Source organism: Vulpes lagopus, chromosome 23, assembly GCF_018345385.1.
Source record: "Vulpes lagopus strain Blue_001 chromosome 23, ASM1834538v1, whole genome shotgun sequence".
Classification (NCBI taxonomy): Eukaryota; Metazoa; Chordata; class Mammalia; order Carnivora; family Canidae; genus Vulpes; species Vulpes lagopus.
The window spans coordinates 60,681,268-60,706,262 of NC_054846.1; the positions used below are offsets into that span (position 1 = coordinate 60,681,268).

At 54.1% G+C, this 24,995-nt stretch overlaps 1 protein-coding gene across 2 annotated transcripts; it reads left to right on the plus strand.

The window, feature by feature from the left end:
* Positions 1-9,612: 9,612 nt before the first annotated feature.
* HEYL (hes related family bHLH transcription factor with YRPW motif like) lies at positions 9,613-24,585 on the plus strand. Of its 2 annotated transcripts, none has more exons than XM_041738759.1 (5): positions 9,613-9,769; positions 15,940-16,006; positions 17,420-17,503; positions 18,428-18,509; positions 21,733-24,585. In XM_041738759.1, the coding sequence occupies exons 1-5, from the start codon at positions 9,690-9,692 to the stop codon at positions 22,398-22,400; spliced, it is 981 nt and encodes a 326-aa protein (XP_041594693.1). In that variant the 5' UTR covers positions 9,613-9,689; the 3' UTR covers positions 22,401-24,585. The 2 variants fall into 2 exon arrangements, with proteins under 2 accessions (XP_041594693.1, XP_041594694.1); XM_041738760.1 differs by having other exon boundaries at positions 9,655-9,769; positions 15,944-16,006.
* The last annotated feature ends 410 nt before the right edge of the window (positions 24,586-24,995 follow it).

The following is a 24,995-nucleotide window of genomic DNA, read 5'->3' on the forward strand; positions in this document are numbered from 1 at the left end:
CTACACTAGAACTGACTCTCTCTCGTGTATAGTTTTTGGATAAAACACGCATAAAATTTGAGCTTTCTTTGTTAGTTTAGATGTCCCCCCAAGCCCCCGAAACCTCAAAGGCAGTAAGAATGACATTCTGCCCCTGGGGTTACACCAGGGGGAAAGTTCTGGGGTGGCCTTTGATGGGCTCCTCTGTAGGAAGCAGAGCCGGGTTTGCAGAGACAAAACCACTGGTCCCCACTTGCCCCCATGGTTTTTGGATCTGAACAGGGAGGCGTGAGTGAGGCCGGCTCGTCCCACCTTGCAAGGGTGAAAGCCACGTGTTGGGAGCAGCCGCTCATCTGAGGACACACGGTGGCGGATGTGGAAAGGACCTGTAATGCCAGGCTGCTGCTTCACACTCAGTTTGGAACATCACGTGTGCACCTCACTGTCTCTGAATCTTCATTCTTTCATTCCTCTGGCAGCCCCCCACCTCCCCGCACTGAAGCCCTGTGACGATCCAAGTGGTTTATTTATTTTTTAAAAAAGATTTTATTTATTTATTCATGAGAGGCACAGAGAGAGAGAGAGAGAGAGAGAGAGACAGGCAGAGGGAGAAGCAGGCTCCCTGTGGGGAGCCCAATGCAGGACTCAAACCCAGGACCCCGGGATCACGGCCTGGGCCAAAGGCAGACGCTCAACTCCTGAGCCACCTGGGTGCCCCTAAGTGGTTTAAAGGTTAGGATAGGACGGCCACACCCCAGGAGTGTGCCTTGTCACCTGCCCACTGGCTGGGTGACTTTGCAAAGCACAGAGCCTCTGGGGCTGCTGAGGGGGGGGGGGGGGTCCATCACTTCGTCATGTCCTCAGGAGAAGCTGCTGCACGGCATGTCATCAGCCAACAGCCCCCAGCTGCTGTCACTTGGCTCCATTGTGACTTTTGGGAAGCAGACGGATGGCAGGGTCTCCATGGGCTGCTCCCGGTTGGTGACTGGGCACCATGTAGAGACCAGAGCTGTCTCTGCTCGCACAGGGACTCCCCTGATGGGTAATCTCTACTCCGGGCTTGACCAAGACCTTGTCAGAGCTGCAGGGCAGTCTGAGCTCTTCTGGTGTAATCTCCCCTCCTGCCCCGTCTCCTTCACAGGTGTCGGGCCTCCATGGAGCTCAGAGGCTCTTCCCACTTACTCCTGCTCCCTTCCCCGATCCCTCCCCAGTAAATCTGTACCTCTACATCGCCTCAGCACCTGCCTCCTGGAAGACCTGAGCCAACACACCCTCTGTGGGCCACAGGGCCACTCAACCCAGTGGGGCCCTGCAGGCCTGAGCCCATTATCACTTCCCAGCTCTGAACTCCAAAAGGGAATTAGGGGTAGCAGGCAAAAGGGACTTGGGGCCTTAGCCTGGGGTGGGAGCCCTGAGTTCTAAATGCAGTCTTTACTGCTAATTTCTTTTGCCTGGACTTTAGTTTTCCCCATCTGTACAGTGTGGCTTTGGCTTGGCTGCCCTGGGTGGGGGGAAGGGACACAGTGGCTGTTTCCTGGGTGTAAGAAATGCTTTGGCAGCTGGGAAGGACTAAGCTGCTATTTCCTCCTGTTAAGACCAGACCAGTAGAGATGGGTAGGAAGCTCCACCTGGTAGCATCAGGGTGAGGGCCAGGCCGAGAGCCATGTCCTGATTATACTCTGACACCCGCAAGTTGTGGACGCCCTGCCTGAGCTCCTGAGCATGGCCATCAGCCCCAGGAAGGCAGCTTCCTGAGAGCCTCATCGGGGAGGTAAATAGACAGTAGCTGTTTGGGAAGATCAGCCTGCTGTAGAGGGAATCATAGGACCACAGAGAGGCAGTGCCAGTGCCCAAGGGAGGCTGGACAGGCTTCTTGGACAGGGACTCATCTGCTGGGTTCTGAAGACTCAGTAGGAGTTTTCTGGATAGAGAAAGGAAAGGGCTTTCAAGCTGGACAGGATATGGACTCAGAATTATGAACCTATGTTATGTGTTCTAAAACATATGAGAAAGGGCAGGACCGGGATGGAGGTCAGGGGAGTGGTGAAAGAGGGAGCTGTGCCTGGACCATGAAGGCTCTTCATCAAGGGTCAAGATGTTATAGCCTCCATATTACACTTAGGAGATAGCTGCTAGTCTTATTTCCCTTTTACAGATGAGGAAACTGAGGCTCTGGAGATGGCAAGGGGCTCTGATGGGAATGCACTGGGCTTGGGAGTGAGAGGCCAAGCCATCCTCCCCTTACTGGGTGGGCTTTCCCCCAGCCCGACTCCCCACGGCCATGAGACTTCAGGGAGCATAGCCTCCTCGGCTCCTCTCCAACCCCAGTGTCCTTGTCCTGCTGACATCATGCGCACATGGAAGAGAAATTTGTGGAGATTCCAGAGGCCAGAGTGTGGGAACCAGGACAGATGCCGCTGGCGCCGCCCCAGGGCTGAGACTCCTCTGGAGCCTCAGGCGCTGCCCAGGGGGCTCTGGAATGTGTCTGAGGCCTCTGGCTTCCTCCACTGCAGGCCACCCCCCAGGGGCTGGGAAAGAAAGGGAGGCTCTGATCACCCAGGCCGCCATCCTGGACTTCTGCAGCCTGGGGGGGGGGGGGGGGGTTGGCCTTGGGCTGCCTGCACACAGGGGCGCTGGACCAGTCCAGCCAGTGTGCCCTCAGGGACCCCAAGCTGGGACCACTGGACCCCCATAGAGGGAGCATGAATGCTTCAGCCCAGGAACAGAGAAAGGGACCAAATGGATACTGTCCACCACCATCCTTCGAGAAGGAGGTCAGGCGTGTGTGTGTGTGTGTGTGTGTGTGTGTGTGTGTGTGTGTGTGTAGTGGATGGACCAACAGACACAGACAGATGGTCCCACCCCCCACCCCCGCGTGGCCCCAGGGGTAGCCGCGCACTGCCTGTTCTGCACATGTGGCTCTCAGCAGCTGCACATTCCGTCAGGGACCAGCTGTGGTGGCAGCTGTGGAGGTGGAGAGTGAGCGCTGATAGGTCCCAGGGGAGCAGGGGAGGAGGGCAAGGGGAGGACAGGAAGGGCCTGGGAAGAGCAGGGGTCAGGGAGGGGGTGAGGCGAGGAGGCTCAGATGGTTCTCAGGACCGAGCAGCAGGCAGGAAAGTGGTGATGGGGATGCTTGACATCTGGGCTGGGAGCCCTGTGCGTGGGGGCCTCGGCACAGAGAGCCCGGGGAGGCCCAGGCAGGCCCAGCACACCCCGCTGGATCTTGGAACATCAGTACACCAATAAGAATAGAAGGAGAAAGCCTCTGGGCCGTCGGATATATGGGTCCAAAGCTCAGGAAAAAAGCTCGTCTCTGTTAGAGATACGAATTTGGGGACCATTGGCTTATAGGAGGTAAAACCCCAGAAGCAGGTGACTCTTCCTGGGAGGAGATGCACGGAGATAGAGGCGTAGCCCCAGTGCTGACATTGCCAAGCGAACACCAGGCTCTGTTCTATGCATCTTACTTCATTTAACCCTCACAACCAGCCTAGGCAGTGAGTAGCTTCGTTATCATCCTATTTCACAGATAAGCAAACCGAGGTACAGAAAGGCCTCACCTCCTGCCTCACTGCGAGACTCGAGGGATGTTTCTGCCCCTCTGTGGGTCTCGGTGTCCCCCAGACACAAAGCAGGGGGGCAAGGCCCTACAGAGGGGAGACTGAGTGGCACCTGGGTGCTCCAGCCCTCCCTCCTTACCATCTCCCCGCCAAGCCCTGGCTCAGGATCACGCCCACTGGGACTCTGCTGTTTGCCAAGGAGCCAGTCATCACCTCCTCTACAAAGAAGGTAGAGGACCTCAGGAGCCCCCCAGATCCCCTCTCCATCACTAGACACCCTGCCAATATTTACCAAACACCCACTAAGTGCCATACATTGCTAGGCACTGGAGAGGTGACGGTGAGCAAACCTGACCTGGGTCCTACCTTTATGTCCCAGAGCCTGACAAAAATTACCATCCAGCTAGCAATTCCCAACTGCCACCCTCTCCTTTGGGAGCCCCCTCCCCAGATACCGTCACCCCCCAATAGTCAGGGGCTCGGTGCCTGGCCCAGCAGAGGTCTCATGCAACCCAACTAATTGGAGGCCGGGCCATGTCCACTCAGGAATCTGCATACCAGCCCCGAGAGGAGATGGGGGGACTGCTGCTGGAGACCAGACATTGAGCTGGAGCTGAAACCTGCTTCTGGAAATCTCCCTGCTTGCTCTGCTCTGGGGTAAGGGGACCGGGGGTATGGGGAGAGTAGAGGTGCCCTCTCTGCCTCGTTGCCTTTGGACTACTCCTGGGCTCCCCAGGGCTCACCCTTCTGCCTACTACTGACCCCCCCGAGTCACAAGCAAATTCTCCTGAGGCCTTGTGGGGGGCTCTCTTACTTCTTCTTCAAAACTGCCTCTATACCCCTCTGGCACTTGCTGATCCCGGCCCCTGCCTTGCCTCCTCCATTCATGCCAAGGCCTCTGTGACTTTGTGATTGCATATCTTCCTCCGAGTCTCAGGACTGGTGACCGAGGGCTCGTTCTTGGCCTTCTCTGGCCTTGGCCCCTGGGCTTGATTTTCCTCCTTCTTCCCAGAGTTTCTCTGGCTGTTGTTCCCCAGGGCTCTATCCTGGGTCTCTTCCTCTCGCTTTGCTTCAGTCTCTACTCCAGTCCAGACCTCTCTCTGACTTCTCCTCCTGGGTTTCCATGGGTCTCTCAAATAGAATGGCCACACTAGTGCCTGGCACCTTCACCCCCTCAAGTTACCCAGATGGGAATCCAGCATCCCTTGGGTTTGTTCCTTCCTCTTCCCCCTCAAAGCCAGTACCTACTGCCTGGCCTAACGCAGGAGCCTACCTCACACTAATGCAGGATGCAGTGGCTACCAGTGTGGATTCGGGCACCAGCCTCCCTGTGTAGAATCCCAGCTCTACCCCTTACTGGCTGTGTGACCTTGGGGAAGTTACTTAACTTCCCTGTGCCTCAATAAGATGGGACTGTAACAGAAAGTCATAATAACCTCGATTATTGGGATTGGGGTGAGGTTTATTAAATGAGTTAATAGATGTCAAAATGCAACGTATGGTGCCTGGACTATGGTGAGTGTAATAAAATTTTGTTATCATCATCATCATTATTTATTTTATAAATATTGTAGGATGTGCACCATGTGCTGGGCACTTTCCTAGGTATGAAGGGACATGGTCGTGAACAACAAAAATGATTCCTACCTCCAGGAACTTCACAGTCAAGATGGAAGCCTTTTCATAAAAGTTCTTGCTGCTGGATTCATACCCCACTCTTTCCCATCTTGAAGCAAAATGAAAACAAAAGCAAGCAAACCATGGATGCTACATCTCCCTCTAGCTATTGCCCAAGCTTAATCTTCCGCCAACCAGTATTTATTTGTTGCAACCTACTACATGCCAGGCACTGTGCTGGGCCCTGGAGAGTCAGCCTTAAACCAAAGGGACCCATCTCTGCCCTCAATGGGTTTATCGTCTGGTTGGGGACACGGACAATAAACAAAAACATCAACATATATAATATATACATAATATAATGTCCATGATATTAATAGATGCTGTAAAGTAAGAGAGAAAGACCACAGAGCTACTGTGGGGATTGGTGGCTATTTTATTTTATTTTTAAAGATTTTATTTATTTATGGGACACCTGGGTGGCTCAGCAGTTAAGTGCCTACCTTCAGCCCTGGGTGCGATCCTGGAGTCCTGGGATCGAGTCCCATATCAGGCCCCCTGCATGGATCCTGCTTCTCCCTCTGCCTGTGTCTCTGCCTCTCTCTCTGTGTCTCTCATGAGTAAATAAATAAAATATATTTTTTAAGATTTTAAAGATTTAAAAAAAATATTTTATTTATTTATTCATGAGACACACCCAGGTGCCCCTTGGTGGCTATTTTAGACGGGAGGTTAGGAGGGGCATCTCTGAGGATGGCATATTTGAGCAAAGTCCAGAATGGAGTGAGGTATCTAAGAAGATGTGGAGGAAGAGGGGTCCAGGAAGGGGGAACAACAAATGTAAAGCCCCGTGGTAGCAACAAACATGAATCGTGATGGAATGGCAGGAAGGCTCTAGTGGCTGAGTGACCAAGGCAGGGCCAGGGGCCAGCGCTTAGGGTGACCATGCACATCCCAATGCCTTTGGGCTGTCCCAGCATAGTCATTACTATTGCCTCCTTTTGCTCTCAGGGGCGCCCCAGGTTTAGATGACAAGTTATGTAGTCACCCTACGTAGAGACTGTGGCTGGCAGTTGGCATTTTATTCCAAATGTGATGGCAAACCTATGGATGGTTTGGAGCAGGAAGTGACATGAGTTGACTGATATTTTAAATGATCATGACCAAGTACTTGAAACACTCTTCTGGCTGCTGTAACGCCCCCCCTTGAGCCTCCTTCACCTCCCTGGCTGTTCCTTCTCAGTCTCCTCTGACACCTCTTTCTCTCCCACTCAACACCTAATGTTGGGGTTTCCCTAGGCCAGGGGTTTTCAGCCAGCAGTGGTTTCTCCTCTAGGGGGACATATAATCTAAGGACATTTTTAAGTGGGGCAAGTACTACTGGCATTCAGTGAGTAGAGAGGCCAAGGATGCTGCTGAATATCCTACAATGCACAGAACAGCTCCCACAGTAAAGAATCTTCCAGCCCCACATGTGCTGAGGTTAAGAAACTGAACTAGATTAGCACTATTCAAAAGAAATACAAGAGTTGCATATACAAAAATTTTTCTAGTAGCCACATCAAAAAAAAGAAGTTAATTTTAACAATATTTTATTTAATCCAATATGTACAAAGTATTATCATCTTAACATGTTAATCAATAATAAGAATATCAATGAAGGGTGACTGGGTGGTTCAGTCAGCTAAGTGTCTGCCTTCAGCTCAGGTCATGATCACGGGGTTCGGGGATCGAGCCCCTCATCAGCCCCTCATTCTCCCTTTCTTTCTCTCTCTGCCTGCCCCTCCCTCTGCTGTGTTCCCTCTGTCAAAATAATAAAATAAAATAAAATATATCAATAAGATTTCTTTCCTTTCTACCTTTCTTCTCTCTCTCTTTTTTTTTTTAAATTTATTTATTTATGATAGTCACAGAGAGAGAGGGGGGGGCAGAGACACAGGCAGAGGGAGAAGCAGGCTCCATGCACCAGGAGCCCGATGTGGGACTAGATCATGCCCTGGGCCAAAGGCAGGCGCCAAACCACTGCGCCACCCAGGGATCCCTCTCTCTCTCTCTCTTTCAATTCTGGTGTGACTTCACACTCGCTACACTCAGCAGTTTAGACCAGCCACATTTCAAGTGCTTAGTAGCTGTGTGTATCTCATGGCTCTGGTATTGATGGCATAGCTCTAGGCTCAGTACTGGGTAAGAGAGCCTAATGTTCAAGAGCTATACAAGGTAATAAAGCCTAATGGTTTGGTTCTGGAACCCAATTGTCTTGTGGAATTCCAGGCCTTCCATTTAACTTCCTGTCCATTTAAAAAAAAAAAAAAGATTTATTTATTTATTTTAGAGAGAGAGAGAATACAAGCAGGGGTAGAGGCGAGAGAGAGACAGAGAGAGAGAGAGAGAGAATCTCAAGCAGACTCCCCACTGAGCATAGAGCCTGATGCAGGGGCTCTATCCCAGGACCCTGAGATCACAACCTGAGCCAAAATTAAGAATCAGATTCTCAGCAGCTGAGCCACCCAGGAGCCCCTATTCCTTGTCCATTTTAGGTAGAGTTACTCCACCTCTCAGTGTCTTCATTTCTCATTTGTAAGATGGGAATGATATAATATTACTACTTTATAGAGCTGTCCCGAATTAAATGAGTTAATACTCACAAAACATTTTCAGGGGTAATAAGCACCCACCTGTTAACTGTTTAGCTAGACCCCTCCTCTGTCTCCATCCACACTTACTCTCTGGGTAATCTGTCTACCCCCGTAGTTTTAAGTGCCACCTATTACCTAATGACTTCCAGATTTAAATATCCAGGGATCCCTGGGTGGCGCAGCGGTTTGGCGCCTGCCTTTGGCCCAGGGCGCGATCCTGGAGACCCGGGATCGAATCCCACATCGGGCTCCCGGTGCATGGAGCCTGCTTCTGTCTCTGCCTCTCTCTCTATCTCTCTGTGACTATCATAAATAAATAAAAATTTAAAAAAAATATCCAGCTTACACCTTTTCTGTACTCCAGTTCCCCTGTTTAACTGTGCATCCCATTTTGATGACCTGGGGCATCTCACATGAACATGCCCCTCACCTTCCCCTGCAAATCTGCTCCACTGCCAGGCCTTGCCATCTGAGTCATTACACAGGGCAGGTATCTGGTGGCATCTTTGATTTTTGTCTTTCCAGGGAGCGCATGCATTGTGCAACTTCTGTGTTGGTTGAGATTGCCACTCCACTGGTCTGTGCCCATAGTAGGTGTGTGAGTGCTACGGGCATATGGGATGAGTGCACCCACGTATCAGAGCGTGTATGTGTGAGTTTTACTTGGCCTTGTCTGTGGACATGTGGGGGAAAGGGGCAGAGGAATGTTATTTCACACTACTGTAAGCAAGTGTCCCCAAGCAGGTCTTGAAACTGCAGTTATTCTCAGATGACCAACCGTATTCTCCCAAGTGAAGGGGTGGCTTCCTCTGTGTCCTGGTGGGCAGATGAAGGGGACAGACTTCTTTGGGGTCTGACCCACCACATCAAGACCTTCCCCTGTCCTCCCGGCCCTTATGGTCCATCTTCCAGGCTGCTCCCATTCTGCTTCCTTCTGAGCCCTAGATGCCTCCCTGAGGTACTCGGCCAGGAGGATGGCTGGTGAATCCCTGAGAATCTTCCTTGAGTCTCCCTTCCCAGCTGGAGTCCCCCCATCCAGTTAACAGCTTGGTCTGTTGTGTGAGGGGACCCAGGAAGGGAGTCTTACCCCTTCCCCATCCCCTTTTTTGAGGCTTTGCCACAGCTTTGGGAATGGAGCCCTCTCCTGTGTCCTTGCCCATCCAGGTCAGCACCGCCTCTGGTAACCGGGAACTGATTCCCAGGGACACCCGCCACCCCCATCACCCAGTCTGGTTCTCTTGGCCAGAGCGGCGGTGCTGCGGCTACTCCAGCCGTCCCCTGGGGGGGATGATAGCCGCCTCTCTCATGTCGGAGTCTTTCCTGTCCCCTCCAACACACACGCAATTCCACATGCTTCGGACCCTTATGGGAAAAGCTGCTGGGGGACTCTTGTCAAGGATCAGGCCACGGCCACCCCCACCAACCTCACCAAACCCGATGTGTCTGCCTCCCCCAGAGCCCCAGGAGGCAGGAGCTGGCCGCCTCGATCCTTGCAGAAATTGGGGCATCGCGGGGCCGGGGCGGCGCCCCCATAGACCCGGGCGAACCGGGGACAGACGGGGACCCCTGGCTTCCCCAGCGGTGGGGGGGGGCATCCAAGGGCACCTGCCCAAGGCCACCCAGCGCGCGGCGGCCAGGGCGGCGGAGCGGAGCCGGACCTCCCAGCCGTCGGAGGGGGCGGTGACCGCCCGGGGCCTTCCCACGGCTCGGCCTGCGCGTCACCGCGGGGGCGAGGGGGCGCCGGGGCGCCGGGGGCTGCGGCGCAGGAGAGGGCCCTGGGAAAGGGGGGGCGGGGCCGGGGCGGGGCCGGGGCGGGGCCGGGCGGGGCCGGGGCGGGGCCCAGCTTCCCGGCCGGGAGCCCGCACGGTCCCGCGGAGACCCAGAGCCTGCGCTCGCCATGAAGCGGCCCAGGGAGCCCAGCGGCTCTGACAGCGAGTCCGACGGACCCATCGACGTGGGCCGCGAGGGCGAGCTGAGGTGAGGGCGGGGACGGGGTACCGGGAGTGCCCGGACGGGTTCGGGGGGGCCGGGGACTAGTCCTCCCCAGGGCCTCAGGAGATGCAGGTGTGGGCGACGGCCCGCAGGTGTGTGTGGGTGGGGGTGGGAGGGGGGAGTGGGGGGCGGGAGGGCAGCGTGGGCCACCACTCGCACGAGAGCCTGGATCCTCTGCGCCCTGGGCCACTTAGGCTCAGGGGCCCGGGATGGAAGTGGAGTTCAGCTCTGGGGTCTCACTCCCAGTTGGTGACCGTCTTTCTATAGATGAGCCAGGTGGAGGCTATTGGGGAGGAGTTTTCCCTGAAGATCTTAGGAAACCTCCTGTCCGGAATCCGCTGAGAAAGCGGAATAGCCATACTTTCTCCGTTCTACCCTAGCTTGGGTGCACTGTCCATGGAGTACACAAAAGGGGGAAGAAAAACCTCCCCTCCCTTGAGCCAACTGGACTTTGGAATTAAGGTTTTGGTACCAAAGAAAATAATAGCTGACTTGTCAGTGCAGGGGCCTAGACTCCAATTCCAACACTCTTTCTAACGCACACCCTGCTGCCAGCGTCTTTCAGCTCTTGGTAAATAATTCGACTTGCTTCAAGCCTGTACAACAAACTCCGCTGGTACAGTTCTGCTACTTCACCCAGTTCTGTGAGCAATCTAAGCGTCACTTTCCTCATCAGTGAAATGGGTATAAATAACAGAACTGATCTCATAGGTTTATTGGGAAAATCTAATAAGATGATTATGTCACAGGGTTAGCACATAGCAAATGTTTAATTCATGTCAGGCACCCAACATGTGATACTCAGAGCCCTGAAAGAGCAGCAAGGACTGAGTGGGAGTCTGCGGGGCTGAGTCCCAGCCCCAAATCTGTCAGCAACTCACCATGTAGGCATTGGGACATTGCTTTCTCTTTCAGAGCCCGTTTCCTCATCAATAAAATAAAAGGAGGACATGGAGTGGGAAAGACAGGGGGCTATCTGATCTCCCTGGTTCATCCAAACCTGACTTTCCAGAACAGATTTGAAAGGGGGATTCGGCTCATTCTTAGGGATGTTTTTGAGGAGATTTCATAATTTCAATGACTCCAGTTTTCTGAGACCAGGAGGAGATCCTACCTCAATCACAAATCCTAGTAAAATGCCACCAGCTTCCAAGTATTTATAGCTTATAACAGGAGATGAGGCAATAGGTATCCCTCCTGCATCTTGTACATTAATTAGTTTTGGGGGTATATAATACAATTCCCCATGCAACTTATTAGCATTCTTAAATGGTTTAGCAGAAACTTCTATTTAGAGAGGCAATTCTCTGAGTCTGAGCCTGCTAGGAGCAGGGGAAGCGCCTAGCACCACGTGCTGGTGGTGGAGGGGGGCTCTCAAATTCAATGTCATTGGGTCTTCATCAATCAGAGGCACAAAACTGATGCCAGAGAGCTGGCTCTGTCTTCCAAGAATTTGCAGTTCAGCCAGTGACCTGCCAGGTCAAAGACCATGGCAAAGGATGGAAGATGGAAGGGGAGACAGATTGTGGGCTGTGAGGGCACCGAAGCAGGGAGAGGTCACTTACAACCAAAGGCATCAGGGAGGGCTTCTTGAAGGTGGAGGCATTTGGGCAATGGCATAAAGGATCAGTGGGCAGATTTTTCCCATACAGCATTTTGTCCTTTTAGCTGAGCCCATTTTTAGAGACTGTCTAGATTCTTAGAGGAGCAGACCCTCTCAGAGCAGAGAAAGCCGTTGGACATCTGGCAGAGGCTGACTTATAGACCCCTCTTTGTAGCACTCACCAAAGGGCCCTCCCCCCCCCCCCAGCAGACATCAATGCTTCAATTCAGGGCGTGCTGAACGATGCCTGCTGTGGCCCAGACCCTGGGCTGGGTGTGGGGGGCCCAGATGTATCCTGCTAAGCCTCTGCCCTCAGGGAACTCTCAGAGAAGAAGAGCTTCATGTACAAAGAAAGCCAGATAAACAGTGGCAAGGGCCACAGGACTGGGGCAGCCGGCCTCCCTGGGGTCAGAGGCAGGGCGCAAATCCCCCACACTCAGAGATGTGAGAATAAGGAGCAGGCCATGTTCCATTGTCACTGTGGGCATCTGCCTGGTGGTGGCATCTTGGCCCATATGAGAAAATCACCCACAGATCTCCTATCTGAACCCAGCCCCCCTCTGACAAATGCTGGGTCCCAATTGAGAGTACAGCCTCTCTCTCCCCTCCCCTTCTGTGAACATTCAGTGAACACCTGTCATGTGTCAGGCACTGGGTGGAGATCTGTGGGTCTTTCCTACAGGATTTAAGGCACATGGTGGCCTTTGAAGTCAGATAGACCTGAGTTTGAGTCTCACTACCATTAACTTGGGCATTTCTGAACTTGAGTTTTCTCCCTTATAAAACAAGGATGCTAATACCTACCTCACAGAGTGAGCCTTCCATGAGGAAATAAATGTACCTAAAGTGCACAGCTCCCTGATGTAGCCCAAGGTAACTTCCAACAAGTGCTGCTCTTGAAGGGGTCACCATTCAGTGGGAGGGTGTTATGGTCACAAGGCAGCATGGTCTAATGAAAAGACTAGAAGCCCAAAGACTTGACTTGCTGGGCACGATTCTTAACTCTTTGTGTCTCTGTCACTCCATCTATCAAATGATTATTTTTTCCTAATGTGAAATAGCCTCAATAATACTTAATTCACAGGGCCGTTGTGCAATAAAGGAGACAAGTAAATGTGGAAGTACTGTCTAGAACAAGGAGTACTGGCTATGTGACGATTTGGGGTGCACTGGGAAGAGCACTGGATTAAAAGTCAGTAGACTTGGCTCCAATTCTGGAATTTCCTCTAATTTGCTGTGTGGCCTGGAACAGACCCTTCCCCTCTCAGTTTCTTTATTTTACAAATGGGCTCAGCACTCCTGAAAACCCTTCATTGGGAATACCATGATTTTGTCTTTGGTTCATGCAAAATGAGTGGGGTCATCTGCAAGGGTTCCATGGGGGGAGTCCCTAAGGGGGAGCCTGAGGATGAGTGCTGAGAGCAGTCAGGACTGGCAGCCAGACCACCTAGAAAGCTGCCTCCCCCCAAAGAGACCTCCCCAGAAATCTGGCTAGGGACCACTCGAAGCCCATGGGGCAGATCTTGGTGGTCGGCATATCTTCTCTGGGTCTGTGAAGGTGTGCCTTATTTTCAGACTCTCAGACAAGAAGCTCTCACACCTCCCCCCAGTGTCAGGGCCAGATCACAGCCTGGAAGTGAGCTCTGGTTGAGCTCTTGGGAGCTTTAAGGATAAGGGGACTGGAGGGCTATTCAGACAGACAGGAAATAGGAATTAGGAGGGAAAACAATGCTGAATTTGGAGCCAGAAGACATGGATTCCCATGCCGGCTTTGCTCCTCAGCAGCTGTGTAGGCTGGGCAAGCTGCCTTGAGTCTCCAAGCCTCAGCATCCTCATCTGTAAAATGGGGTTTTTGTTAGGCTCCGAGGAAGGAAATATGCGCAGCAATGCCAAGACAACTGTGGAATGAGGTTTGCCTGTGAGATATGGGAGTCAGAAAAGAGGGATAATAGTGCAGAGAACAAGTGACCAGAAGAATAGAAAAAGGGATAGCAAAGCCACCATGCCCTGCAAGGGGTGCGTCAGCCTCCAACAGATAGTCCCCGAGGAGGGATCAGGCTGAGGGGCAGTGACGTGTGCAGTGCTAACCCAATACCCCTAGAGACTCCTTATCCAGCCCGGGGCGGGGGGGGGACAAAGGCCATGTTTTAGTATCCCTTGGCTCTTGGGGCTTGTCCTGAGTGTAGCTTTGTAAACAAGCTGCCCTACAGATCTCAGGCTCTGGCCATCTGAGCCCTGGGCCTAGCTCGCTGCACCATCCCTCTCTAAGGAGCTTCATAGGCCTCTTAACAGTCCTTCTCATCCAGGTGTTTGGAAGGAGATATCCCTTTCCAGATGTAGCTGGACAAATCCAGGGACACAGCAGTGGGATTTGATCACTGTTGATGTGGACTCTCCGGTAACCTCCTCTCTCTCTTTGAGCAGTTAATGAAAATGATCTAACCTCTCATGCCAAGAGGGTAGTCACATGGGCTGGGACCCTCCCGGTGAGCCACAGAGGCCCCCATTCCACAAAGGCCTAGGAGGTAGGAGGTAGCTTTTGTGGTGTCACTTCTCTGTTCCTCAGTGATGCCAAAGATGGGACAGGAGGAGGGAGCTCAACATGGGCCCTGCTGTGCTCCAAGCACTTGCTGGGTGCTGGGGCTACAGTGGTAAATGAGACAGACAGACATGGTTCGTGACCTCAGGGAACTTACACACTTGGTGGAGAGAGAGACATTAGTCAAATAATCATATAAATAAAAAACAAAAATATAAAGATAAAACAACAAATGGGTATACATGCTATGAACGCAGGATGCTAGGAGAGGGTAGAGCAGGGGCTATCTAGTGGGAGGGGGAATGTCAGAAAAGGCCCCCCCCTAGGAAGGTGACAGTTGAGTTGAGATCTATATGATGGTAGAAAGTACTAGGCAAAGAGGCTGGGACTAGGTGGGTAGACAGGCTGCACCAGAGAATTCTAGGCGAGGGAAATAGTATGTGCAACCACACGAAGAACTTAGTGCATTCATAGGCTGGAGCACAAAGAGCAAAGGTGATTGGAGTCTAGGAGGTGACAGGAGCCAGCTGGGCCACCTGAAAGATGGCGGCCTTGATCCTTAAAGCATGGGGAAGGCCCTAGGAAGTTTTAAGAGATAGACAAAATCAGATGTGCGCGTTTAAATGATCACTGTGCCTGTTTGTAGGGGTTTGGGAAAGGGGTGCAAAGGGACCCAGCAATAGACTCTTGCAGCTGTCCAGGTGAGAGATGATAGAGGTTTAGTCCTCTGGGCAGCAGTGGAAATAAGCAGGACAGAGGTGAGATGTATCTTAGACATGGAATGGGCAGATCTGGATGAGGTGGGTGAGGACAGAAGAGGACCCAAAAGTAGTGGTAGCCAGGTGGCCCCGTGGAACTGAGAGAAGGAATGCTTTGGCTGAGATGGGGGCCCAGGGGAGAGACCAGGGGTGGCAGTGGAGGTGGAGGCAAGCTCATGGGTCCCTGTTCAGATGTGTGGCATCTTGCATTCTGAAGCAGCAGGGGAGTCTTGTCTAAAGTTATTTGTTGGTAGGGCATGGCCCCCAGGGAGCTGTGTGGACCGCTGGGGCCTGGCTGCCGCCTGCAGTCCAGCCCTGGAGCGGGGTGGGGGCCTCCGGGGTGCTGGCCGGGTGAATGGCCCTCAGTGCCACCCTGCGAATCCCTTCCACTCTGGGAGAACCTCTGAAGCAGGAACCGTTAGCGGGTGGAGGGCTGGGCTGGAGATTTCATTCCGGTCAGTCTGGGCAGGAAAGCCCCCCCCCCGCCCCCCGGGGCTGCGCCTGGGTGATGGGGACTCCGGGTGCGAGCAAAGCCGGGGGCCAGGCCTGGGGAGGGGGGCCGCGATGCGGGGCTGGGGCCTGGGGGGCCGGGGTGGCGGCCCGAGGGTCCGAGGGGGCCTGTGACCCAGATGCGGGCCCCCCCCCCCAGCCGGGCCGCGCTGCGTGGGAGGAGGCGGCAGCTGCCGGCGGGGCGGAGGGCGGCGGCGGGCGCGCCCGGCCCGTGGGAAGCGGCGGCATCTGCTCTTTCCACGCTCTTCCCAGCGGCTCCCTCTGAAACCCAACCCGCCGGCCCGGCCCCGCCGCCGCCGCCCGTGCCCTCGCCCGCCCCGCCCGGGATCGGGTTGCAGGAGCGCGGCGGCCGGCTGCGGTTCCCCGACGCCCGCGGCGAGGGGCAGGGGCAGGGGCAGGGGCGGCGAGGGACAGGGGCGGGGTGGGGGGGCGAGGGGCAAGGGGCAGGGGTGAGGGCCGGCAGGCCAAGAGCCCAGCCCACCCACCCTGGGGTGGGACACTGAGTGCAGGGGAGACTTAGAGGGGGGAGCGATGGGCCCCCACCCACGCCTGCCCTGCGCTGCTTCCCTGCCTGGGAGCCTGGGAGTACCCCGCAGCCCCATGGCCCTGGGTGTGGTTGGGGGGAGACCACGACCTGCCCAAGAGGGGACTGTGCCCGCCCACATCCCAGTGTCCTCCAAGGTCAGCCCAGGCCAAGGAGATGGTCCCTGAGCTCTGAAAAATCAGCCTTTCTCTTCTTCTGCAGCCAGATGGCCAGGCCGCTGTCCACCCCCAGCCCTTCACAGATGCAAGCCAGGAAGAAACGCAGAGGGGTGAGTGATTGTTCCAGCAGAGCTGCCAAACGGATCTTTGCCCTGAGTCCCCAGAGGCCTGGCCTGGAGAACCCTGGTCAGAAACATCACACCCATCTAGACTGACTCCGAGTGCAAATCCTGACTCCGCCAGTGGCCAGCAGAGAGACTTTGCACAAGTCCCTTAACCTTTCTGTGCCTCATTTCTTCAACTGTGTACCTGAACCAATGAGCATGCCTACCTCACAGGGCTGTTTTGAAGATTAAATGAATTAATGTAATACACTCAGGACAACACCTGACACACAGCCCTTTCCCCTCATCTCTCCCAGTGAGCCCAGAACTTACATTTCCTCTGGGGTGTGCTGCGGGATGGAGGAAGGGGTCAGAAGAAAGCGGTTTCCCAGCTGGGTCTTGGCCACCTCATCCCAGTGCCACCTCTGCCCCCAGGATGCCACTGTGCTTCTGCCCTGGGCGTCCAAAGACCCGGAATGTGGCAGACACCAGCCCTGCCCCTCACTTAGACAAACCACTTCCTTCCAGCTCCCGTCTTTATCTGTAAAAATGGGGGGGGGGGGTCATAACGTCTGCCCTGCTATCAGCATTCTGCTCCTAGTAGGTGAGGTGAGAATGAGGTCGTGTGAATGAGAGGCCTTCCCAGCTGGAAGCAATGCCTCTTCCCAACCCAGCCACTGAAGGGGTCATCTTGGCCTGCAGGCATCTCCAGGGCCTGCTGCAGGGCTATGGCCAGTGTCCCTGTTCTTTTTTTATTATTATTAATTTTTTTTAATTTTTATTTATTTATGATAGTCACAGAGAGAGAGAGAGAGAGAGGCAGAGACACAGGCAGAGGGAGAAGCAGGCTCCATGCACCGGAAGCCCTACGTGGGATTCGATCCCGGATCTCCAGGATCGCGCCCTGGGCCAAAGGCAGGCGCCAAACCGCTGCGCCACCCAGGGATCCCTATTATTAATTTTTAAAAAGATTTTATTTATTTATTCATGAGAGACACACACAGAGAGAAAGAGGCAGAGACACAGGCAGAGGGAGAAGCAGGCTCCATGGGTCTCCAGGGTCACGCCCAGGGCTAAAGGCAGCGCTAAACCGCTGAGCCACCTGGGCTGCCCCAGTGTCCCTGTTCTCATTGCTCAGTCCCCTGCTTGTACCTATGGCTAATTATTTGGAATGTCACTCCTACAGACCAAGACAAGAGATCCGAATTCCACCCCCAGCTTTGTGCCTCCCTGCTATGTGTGACCCTAATTGAGCAAGTCACCACCCCTCTCTGAGCCTCAGTATCCTCCTCCATAAAGTCAGAACAGATTTCTCTCCCTCACAAAAATATGATGAGGGAAGGTATGAGTCAGTGTCCATCAAAGCCCATTGGAAGCTGGCGAAGAGCCCGAGAGTAAATTCCTGTCGTTGTGTTGCAGATCATAGAGAAGCGGCGCCGGGACCGCATCAACAGCAGCCTTTCTGAGTTGCGGCGCTTGGTCCCCACCGCTTTTGAGAAACAGGTATGTGACATTCCTGACCGCGCTGGAGGAAACTCCATGCAGGTGGCAGATAAGGTCCATTCTGTGTGGCAGGCGTATTGATTGGGAGCAGCTGCCTGAAGTGCTGGTACCCCGTTTGCTAATACCAGTCACTGGCTAGGGAGAAAGGGAATGGAAAGTGGTGTTTACCCTGGTGTCTCACATGTGGTGGCTTTAGGTCCATCATCCCACGGAAAGGAACTCTCAAAATGATCCCAAAGGTAGGGATGATCATGCCTGTTGCCCAAGTAAGGAAACTGAGCATGGCCCAGCCGTGGCCTAGGCCTGGTACCTGCCCTCAGGAGCTCGAGTGGAGAGTCTGACTCTCAGGTTTCACCTGCGAGACCAGGGTGCTAGAGGCATAGCAGACATTGCTCGAGAGAGAGAATAGAGGAAGAGCAAGTGCTTTGGGGCTAAGACGATGAGCTAGGTCTTGGGTGTGGTGAGTGTGAGGTCAGATTCCCAGGAAAGCTGGTCTAGGAGCGGTGGGTACGCAGAGTGGCATTCTGGTGATGGTGCACAGAAGCCACGGAGGTAGCTGAGACCTCCCGGGGAGAATGTGCCGAGTGAGGAAAGGGAGCCAGCACCCACTGGGGAGCAGCCCCAATTTAAGGGACAGGCAAAGCAAGGTGAATGAAGAAGCCAGAAAAAGCGGTGTCGTGGAAGTCCAGGGAAGGAGGGGTTTCGGGGAAGGATGCTCAGCAGTGCGGTGGGCATGCAGACTAAAATGGGAGCGAAGAGAATCTGTTCGTTTGGGAGATGTTGGCGGAAGCAGAAACCCAACTGCAGGCAGAGGTGGGGTGGGAGGAAGACGGGGACATTGAGGCGATAAGGGCTGATGACACCACAGGGAGGTGAGTGAGAAGCCCGCTGGAGGCCTTCACTCTCTGTCTTTTGTACACACAGGGCTCCTCCAAGCTGGAGAAGGCTGAGGTCCTGCAGATGACAGTGGATCACTTGAAAATGCTCCACGCCACTGGTGGGACAGGTACCGATGCTCTTCTCTCCCAGGAGTCATTCATGAAACAAATACTTGGGGGCGAGGCCCTGCGGGACCACTAGTGAGCAAAGTAGCCGTGGTCCCTGCCCTCCCGGAGCCCACGGTCTGTGGTGGGGCTGGAGCAGGGCCCAGGAGCAGCAGTCACATAGCTTGTCTCCTCTCTCAGCATTGCCCTCTCCACTGGCAGTGTCCCCATTGGTCCCAACCGTGTCCTCAACTCCGCTCCTTCTAGCTTTAGCCCTTGGAGGAGCTCTGTCCCTGTGTGGGGTCCCCCACCTTAGTCCCCACCCTCCTCAAGCATTAGCCTGAATGAACTCATTCTCACTGGGATCCCCGTTGAAACCCTGGGAGGGGCCTGCCTGAGTTGTTTAGCCACAGCCGTCCAGTGGTGTGCCTTCTGAGCTGGTGCTGGGGTCACACTGTGTCCTGAGCAGCGCTGGGATCACGTGTCGTGCTCACGGTTGAAGATCTGTGGTGGGATCGTAGTAGAACACAAATGTTAACTCGTGCCGTTATTTTGAGCTGGTCTGTTATAGCGAAGTCATGAAACTATGGCTTTAAAAAGACTTCGGGACAGATGGAAATTCTGTGTACATGGAGCTTCGCTGTATATTTTGGTGATTTCACAATTGAGAAATCTTGAAAGCGCCACAGACCTAGGCCACAAAGACCAAAGTCCTGAAACCTTAACTTGGCCACCTTTGGAGGGGGCAGGTGCATTTCAAGTGACCCAGCCTGGTGCCTCTCAGGCTTCAGTGAGCCGCAGTTTCGTCCTGGGACAGACAGCCCTGGGGCGCACCCCAGAGATTCTGAGCCAGGAGGCCTGGCCTGGAGTTTAGGAATTTGCAAGTTTAGCAAGCACGCCCGATGACCCTGATGCAGGTGGTCACTTTGAGAACTTCTGCCAAAGGAATGCGTGGCCAACAGTGAAAACTTCTGATTCTAATCAACCAGCGGGAGAGATCTTTCCAACTACATGTACGGTTATCCGGTTCAAAGAAAAATAGTGACTAATATTTTGGCCAGCATTTTATAGTTTCAAAGTGCTTCCACCAATGTTATCTCATCTGATTCTGACAAGAATCTCGAGGCTGGGGGTTGTTGGCATCACCCTTCTCTTGCCAAGAGCTAACGGGAGGACAGGCCTGTGGCTTAGAGCACCGGCTTTGGGTTAGAATCCTGAATTGAATTGATTCGAATCCCATGAATTGTGGATTTGGTTCTATTACTTGCTTACTTGCTAGCTTTGTGGCCTTTGACAAAGGATTTAACTTCTCTATGCCTCAGTGTTCTCATCTCTGAAATGGGAATAATGATAGGATTATTTTCCTGGGAATTAAATCAGATCATGCAAATTGAGTACTTCCTAGGAACTCAGAAAATGTTTATTGGAAAAGAGTAGCAAACGCAAAAACTGAAGGGATTTATTCCAAGTCACATAGCTAAGTATTCAGCAGAGTGAGGCCTTGCCTGTCCCTCTGTGGGAGCTTCAGCCATGAACCAGGGACCAGATATTTGTTGCCAGAGTCATGAGGCCAGTGCCCATGGAGGCTGTTCTGTCTTTTTTATTTTTTTAAGATTTTATTTATTTATTCATGCAAGACACACAGAGAGAGGCAGAGACACCTGCAGAGGGAGAAGCGGGCTCCCTGTGGGGAGCCCAATTTGGGACTCGATCCCGGGACCCCAGGATCAGGACCTGAGCCAAAGGCACTCAACCACTGAGCCACCCAGGTGCCCTCTATTCTGTCTTTGCACAAAAGGTGGCTTTGGAGAGGGGCAGGTGGAAAGGCAGCAAGAACGAAATACCTCGGTGGACAATCCATCGGGTCAGACCTCACTGACACCAACCTGAGGAACCCAGCCTGATGGCGGCAGCTGGGGACCAGAGTGGGGTCCTGCTTTCCTGACTGCCCTCAGGCTAGCGGACAAACTCAGATGCCAACAGGAGCCACACCAGTGGTATGCGGTTGACCCTTGAACAACACAGATTTGAATAGTGCCAGTCTGCTTACACGCAGTTTTTGACCTAAGTGGAAACATTTTTGGAGATTTGCAACTGTTTGAAAAAAAAATTGCTGGGATGCCTGGGTGGCTCAGCAGTTGGGCATCTGCCTTCGGCTCAGGGTGTGATCCCAGGATCCGGGATCAAGTCCCACATCGATATTACTATATCAAAACTTCCTCACACAAACACAGACCACACACATGGTGCCAATTGCAGTGGAGAGAAGTGTAAATGGAGAGATGCAGTCTAATCCTAACGGCCTAAAGTTAACCGTAGTCTATACCTACTGTACTACAGTGATAATTTCCTAGCCCCCTCCTGATGCTATTGGGGTGAGCTCGGGTGCTGCGAGTATCTGCTTAAGACGCTGTGTGGCCCTCCTCATCTCCCCCTGAGCCCTTTGTATCCCCAGTAAATTGCTATCACAGTAAAAAGTGATCTCTGGTGGTTCTCACTACTAGTTTTTTGGGGAGGAGTCAAAAATTTCCTCGGTTTTCAATTGTGCTGGGGGAGGATCAGTGCCCCCAGCCCCCATGTTGTTCAAGGGTCAGGTGTAAATGATGGCTAACCTTGAGTTCATGGACTATTTCTGGGCACTGTTGCATTCAATCTCACTCTCACCGCCCTGGTGTAACCATCATTACCATACGCCCATCTGACAGTCAGGGAAATTGAGGCTTCAAGATGTGTCCACAGTCAGGCAGCTGGTTAGGTGGCAGGGCTGGGATTTGAACTCAGCTCTCCTGGCCTCCAGAGACCTCAGGCTTCAATGTGACACTGTGTCGCCTTCTCTGAGGAGAGCCCCAGCTCTGATTGCTCTGATGGCTGAAGCCGCCACCTCCCAGCATCCACCCCTGCCAGCAGGCAGGGTTGCTCTACACTTCCGCAGGCACAGGCCTTTCACACCTGGCAAGCGTCCGCTTAAATGACATCTTGGTCGCCAAGTTTTTCTCTGCATTGATCATGAATTTCGATGAAAACGATACTCTAGATTTGATCATGCCTCGGAGTTCAGGGAATTCATTTGATCCTCACTATGCACCCCCTCTAGCCCAGGTAGGGGTGACTATTCCCACTTTACAGATGTGGAGACTGGGGCTCAGAGAGGTGAGGTGGGTGGCATGCCCAAGGCCACATGGGTGTGACCCCAGGATCAGCACTTGCCCCCCACCTGGCAGGCCCTCATCACGCCTCGCTTTGCAGGATTCTTTGATGCCCGGGCCCTGGCGGTGGACTTCCGGAGCATCGGTTTTCGGGAGTGCCTCACCGAGGTCATCAGGTACCTGGGGGTCCTGGAAGGGCCGAGCAGCCGTGCAGACCCCGTCCGGATTCGTCTTCTCTCACATCTCAACAGCTACGCAGCCGAGATGGAGCCTGCTCCCACTCCCACTGGCCCCCTGGCCTTCCCTGCCTGGCCCTGGTCCTTCTTCCATAGCTGTCCTGGGCTGTCAGCCCCGAGCAACCAGCTCACCATCCTGGGAAGAGTGCCCGGTCCCATCCTCCCCAGCGCCTCCTCTCTGGCTTACCCCATCCCAGCGCTCCGAACCCCTCCTGTGCGCAGAGCCGCGGGCGCCGTCCTGCCAGCCCGGAGGAATTTGCTGCCCAGTCGAGGGGCATCTTCCACGCGGAGGGCCCGCCCCCTGGAGAGGCCAGCTGCCCCCCTGCCCGTGGCACCCAGCATCAGGGCTGCCAGGAGCAACCATGTGGCACCCCTCCTACGATCTTCTTCCCCCGTGCCCCCTGGCATCGTGGGGTCCCCCACTTATGTGGCCGTTCCTGCCACCAGGCCCTCTTCCCCGGGGGCAGCTGGGAGGCCAGGAGTGCTCTGCCCCTCCTGGGTCTCTGAAATCACTGAAATCGGGGCTTTCTGACCTGGTTTCTCCCCAGGCGTGAGGAGGGTTCTTTTTCCAGGAGCTCTAAAAACAAGTGCTGTCTCCTGCCCTGCTCCCTGGCCTGGCTCACCTATCTGTGAAGGCACCTTCCTCACCCATCAGAGGCCCCTTTCCCCTCGGCCCATCTCCCCTCCTGGTTGCCCGGCCCGGCTTGTCGACCCAGCTCTCCTGGAGCTCTTCCGATCTCTGAAGCCTGGTCTCATTCCTTACTTGGGACAAACAAGTCCTAGGAGAGCCCCCACAAGCTTTGCCAGACTCTCTCCTGCCCCTGCACATGGGGGGCAGCAGGCATGAACCTAAGGACTGGGAACAGGGCTTCAGGCAGGCTGCTTGCCTGGAGAGCTCAGAACCCAGCCTGGGCAGTGATTGACTGGTGCAGCCTTCCCAGGCCCCAGGGCCTGAACCTAGTGTCTGCCTCACTTCCGGAGACAGCAACCAGGCAGGGGCCGCAGAGCAGTCTCTGGGGAACCCCGTCTGCCCCTGCCCACCCCATGGCAGCGACCACAGGACAGGCCCCGCTGTGCACCACACCCAAGGCCCGGGGTTAGGGGCCCAGGAGGGCCTGCTCAGGCCATCTTCCTCACTGCAGACACCTACCCTCCAGCTGACACACAGTTCCCTGCATAGAGACAGGAGGTTTCCGGGCAGCAATTAGGCTCTAACACAGGGCGTCCTTAACCACTGGGCCTGAGACGGTGCTCCCGGACAAGAGCCAGGATTGAGCAGAGAACCCAGCTCCCTGCCTCTTGCACCGTCACCATCCTCCAGATGCACGGTCCCTGTTTGGGTGCACGGCGCGGAGGGTCAGGTTCCCATGTGATGACGCCCTGAGAGGAGCCCCCTTGGGACTCAGCCCCAGACGTCTGTGCTGCCTGGTTTCCATCCGGCTCACAGAGCCCAGACTGTGGGACAGCCAAGGGCTGTCCGGCTGGACAAAAATAACCGCAAGGAGGGGCGAGAGGAAGGACAGTCAGAGGCGGCTCTCGGCCCTTCAAGGTCACACGGTGGGTCAAGGGCCTGAGATCCTGTTCCCCCAGGATGCTACGCAGCCGGTTCCACTCGGAGGTCGTTTCATGACCCGGGCCCTGGCCGCTTCTCCTCTAGCGGAGGGAACAAATGGTGGCCTGGCGACCATTCCCAGTGGGACAGTGGAGACTGGACAAGATTGGGGCAGACCCGGGACTGACGTTCAGCTGGGCCAGTGTTGCCAGACCAGTTGTTAAAATGTAGAACCACTTTTGTGCTTGTTGGCAAATATCTGCTTTTCTTGAGGCCCCCCCACCCCCACCCAGTGTGGCTTCCTCCTGGGACCCTGTGCTGATTGATGACCGCTGGGCCTACCCAAGGCCGTGGCATCCTCCAGCTGGCAATTCTTCTGTGCTTATTCGCGCTGGTTATTAAATACTTCTTTCGAATGTCACCCCTGGGAAGGTGCTTTCAGCCCCGCCCTTTGATGGAACTACCCTCCCCAGAGACTAAATTGAGGAGGAGGTCCTTGGGCTCAGAAATAGAATTTGCAAAAACCCTAGGGGGAAAGGGCCCTTTTTGGAGAAATGGGGCAGAGGGCAGAGATCACTTAAATGACCCAGAAATCTCTTTTGAAAAGGCAAATTCCTCCAGGAGGCATGAAGAGCTAGCGTATCCTTTGCACAGTGTTTGATTGATCAGATATCTGTCCTCCCGGAGGCATCTGAGATGTGCAGCAGCGGGGAGAGAGGGCATCATTTCAGGGAGTGGGTCCCCAGCCACGAGTGTTCCTGGGGGAGGCGGACAGGGAGGGCAGGGCAAGTCAGCAGGCTCCCAGGGGTTGGCAGAGGAGGTGGCATGAAGCAGAGCCTGACCAATTTGGCAACTTCACAGGCTGAGAATATGGGAAACCCATATCCATGTTTCTAGGACCCAATTCCAGAAGAATCTGTTGACCCCCACTGAATGAGGTGGAAATGGACCAGGACTTTCAGCATCTGAGTTGATCTTGGGTTCATTTTCCTTAAGAGATGGTGGTGGGGGTCGGGGGTGGGGGGTGATGATGTATTTGTTTTTGTGGTTGAGGACTTGTGTATCCTTTGTTTCTATTCCCAAGTCTTTCTGGTGTCCCCGACTCCTACCCCCTTTCTGGGGCTGTAGCAGGCATCCAATAAAGTTGTTTTAGTTCTTCTAAAAACCTCTGGAAGATTCTACTTCTTAATATCTCTGGAGTACATCCACTTCTCTCTGAACTCATGCCTATCACCGTGGTCTGGCCACTGCCCCTGCCCCCAGATCACTGCTCTCCACAAGGTCACCTTGCTTCCCTCTTGCTTCGTCACACAGTTCTCAAGGCAACCAGGGAGCGCTTTAGACAGACCAGTCATATCGCATCAACTCTGGTATGAGAACCCTTTTTCATTACCCTTCCTCTGCATTACCCTATTATTCCAAATAAATCCTTCCTCTATTACCCTATTATTCCAAAGATTTAAAAAATCCAAGCTCTTCCTCTTCTGGTCCCAACCTGACTTCCAGCCAATTCCAATCTTGTCCTCTGTGCTTCTGCCACCCTGGCTTTCCTTCACTTCCTCAACATTCCAACCT

Bases quoted from the DNA above. Each gene is read 5' to 3' on its own strand.
- HEYL (XM_041738759.1), top strand. From the start codon at position 9,690: ATGAAGCGGCCCAGGGAGCCCAGCGGCTCTGACAGCGAGTCCGACGGA. The intron at 9,770-15,939 runs GTGAGGGCGGGG...CTTCTTCTGCAG, and splicing joins GGCCGCGAGGGCGAGCTGAG to CCAGATGGCCAGGCCGCTGT. The intron at 16,007-17,419 runs GTGAGTGATTGT...GTTGTGTTGCAG, and splicing joins CCAGGAAGAAACGCAGAGGG to ATCATAGAGAAGCGGCGCCG.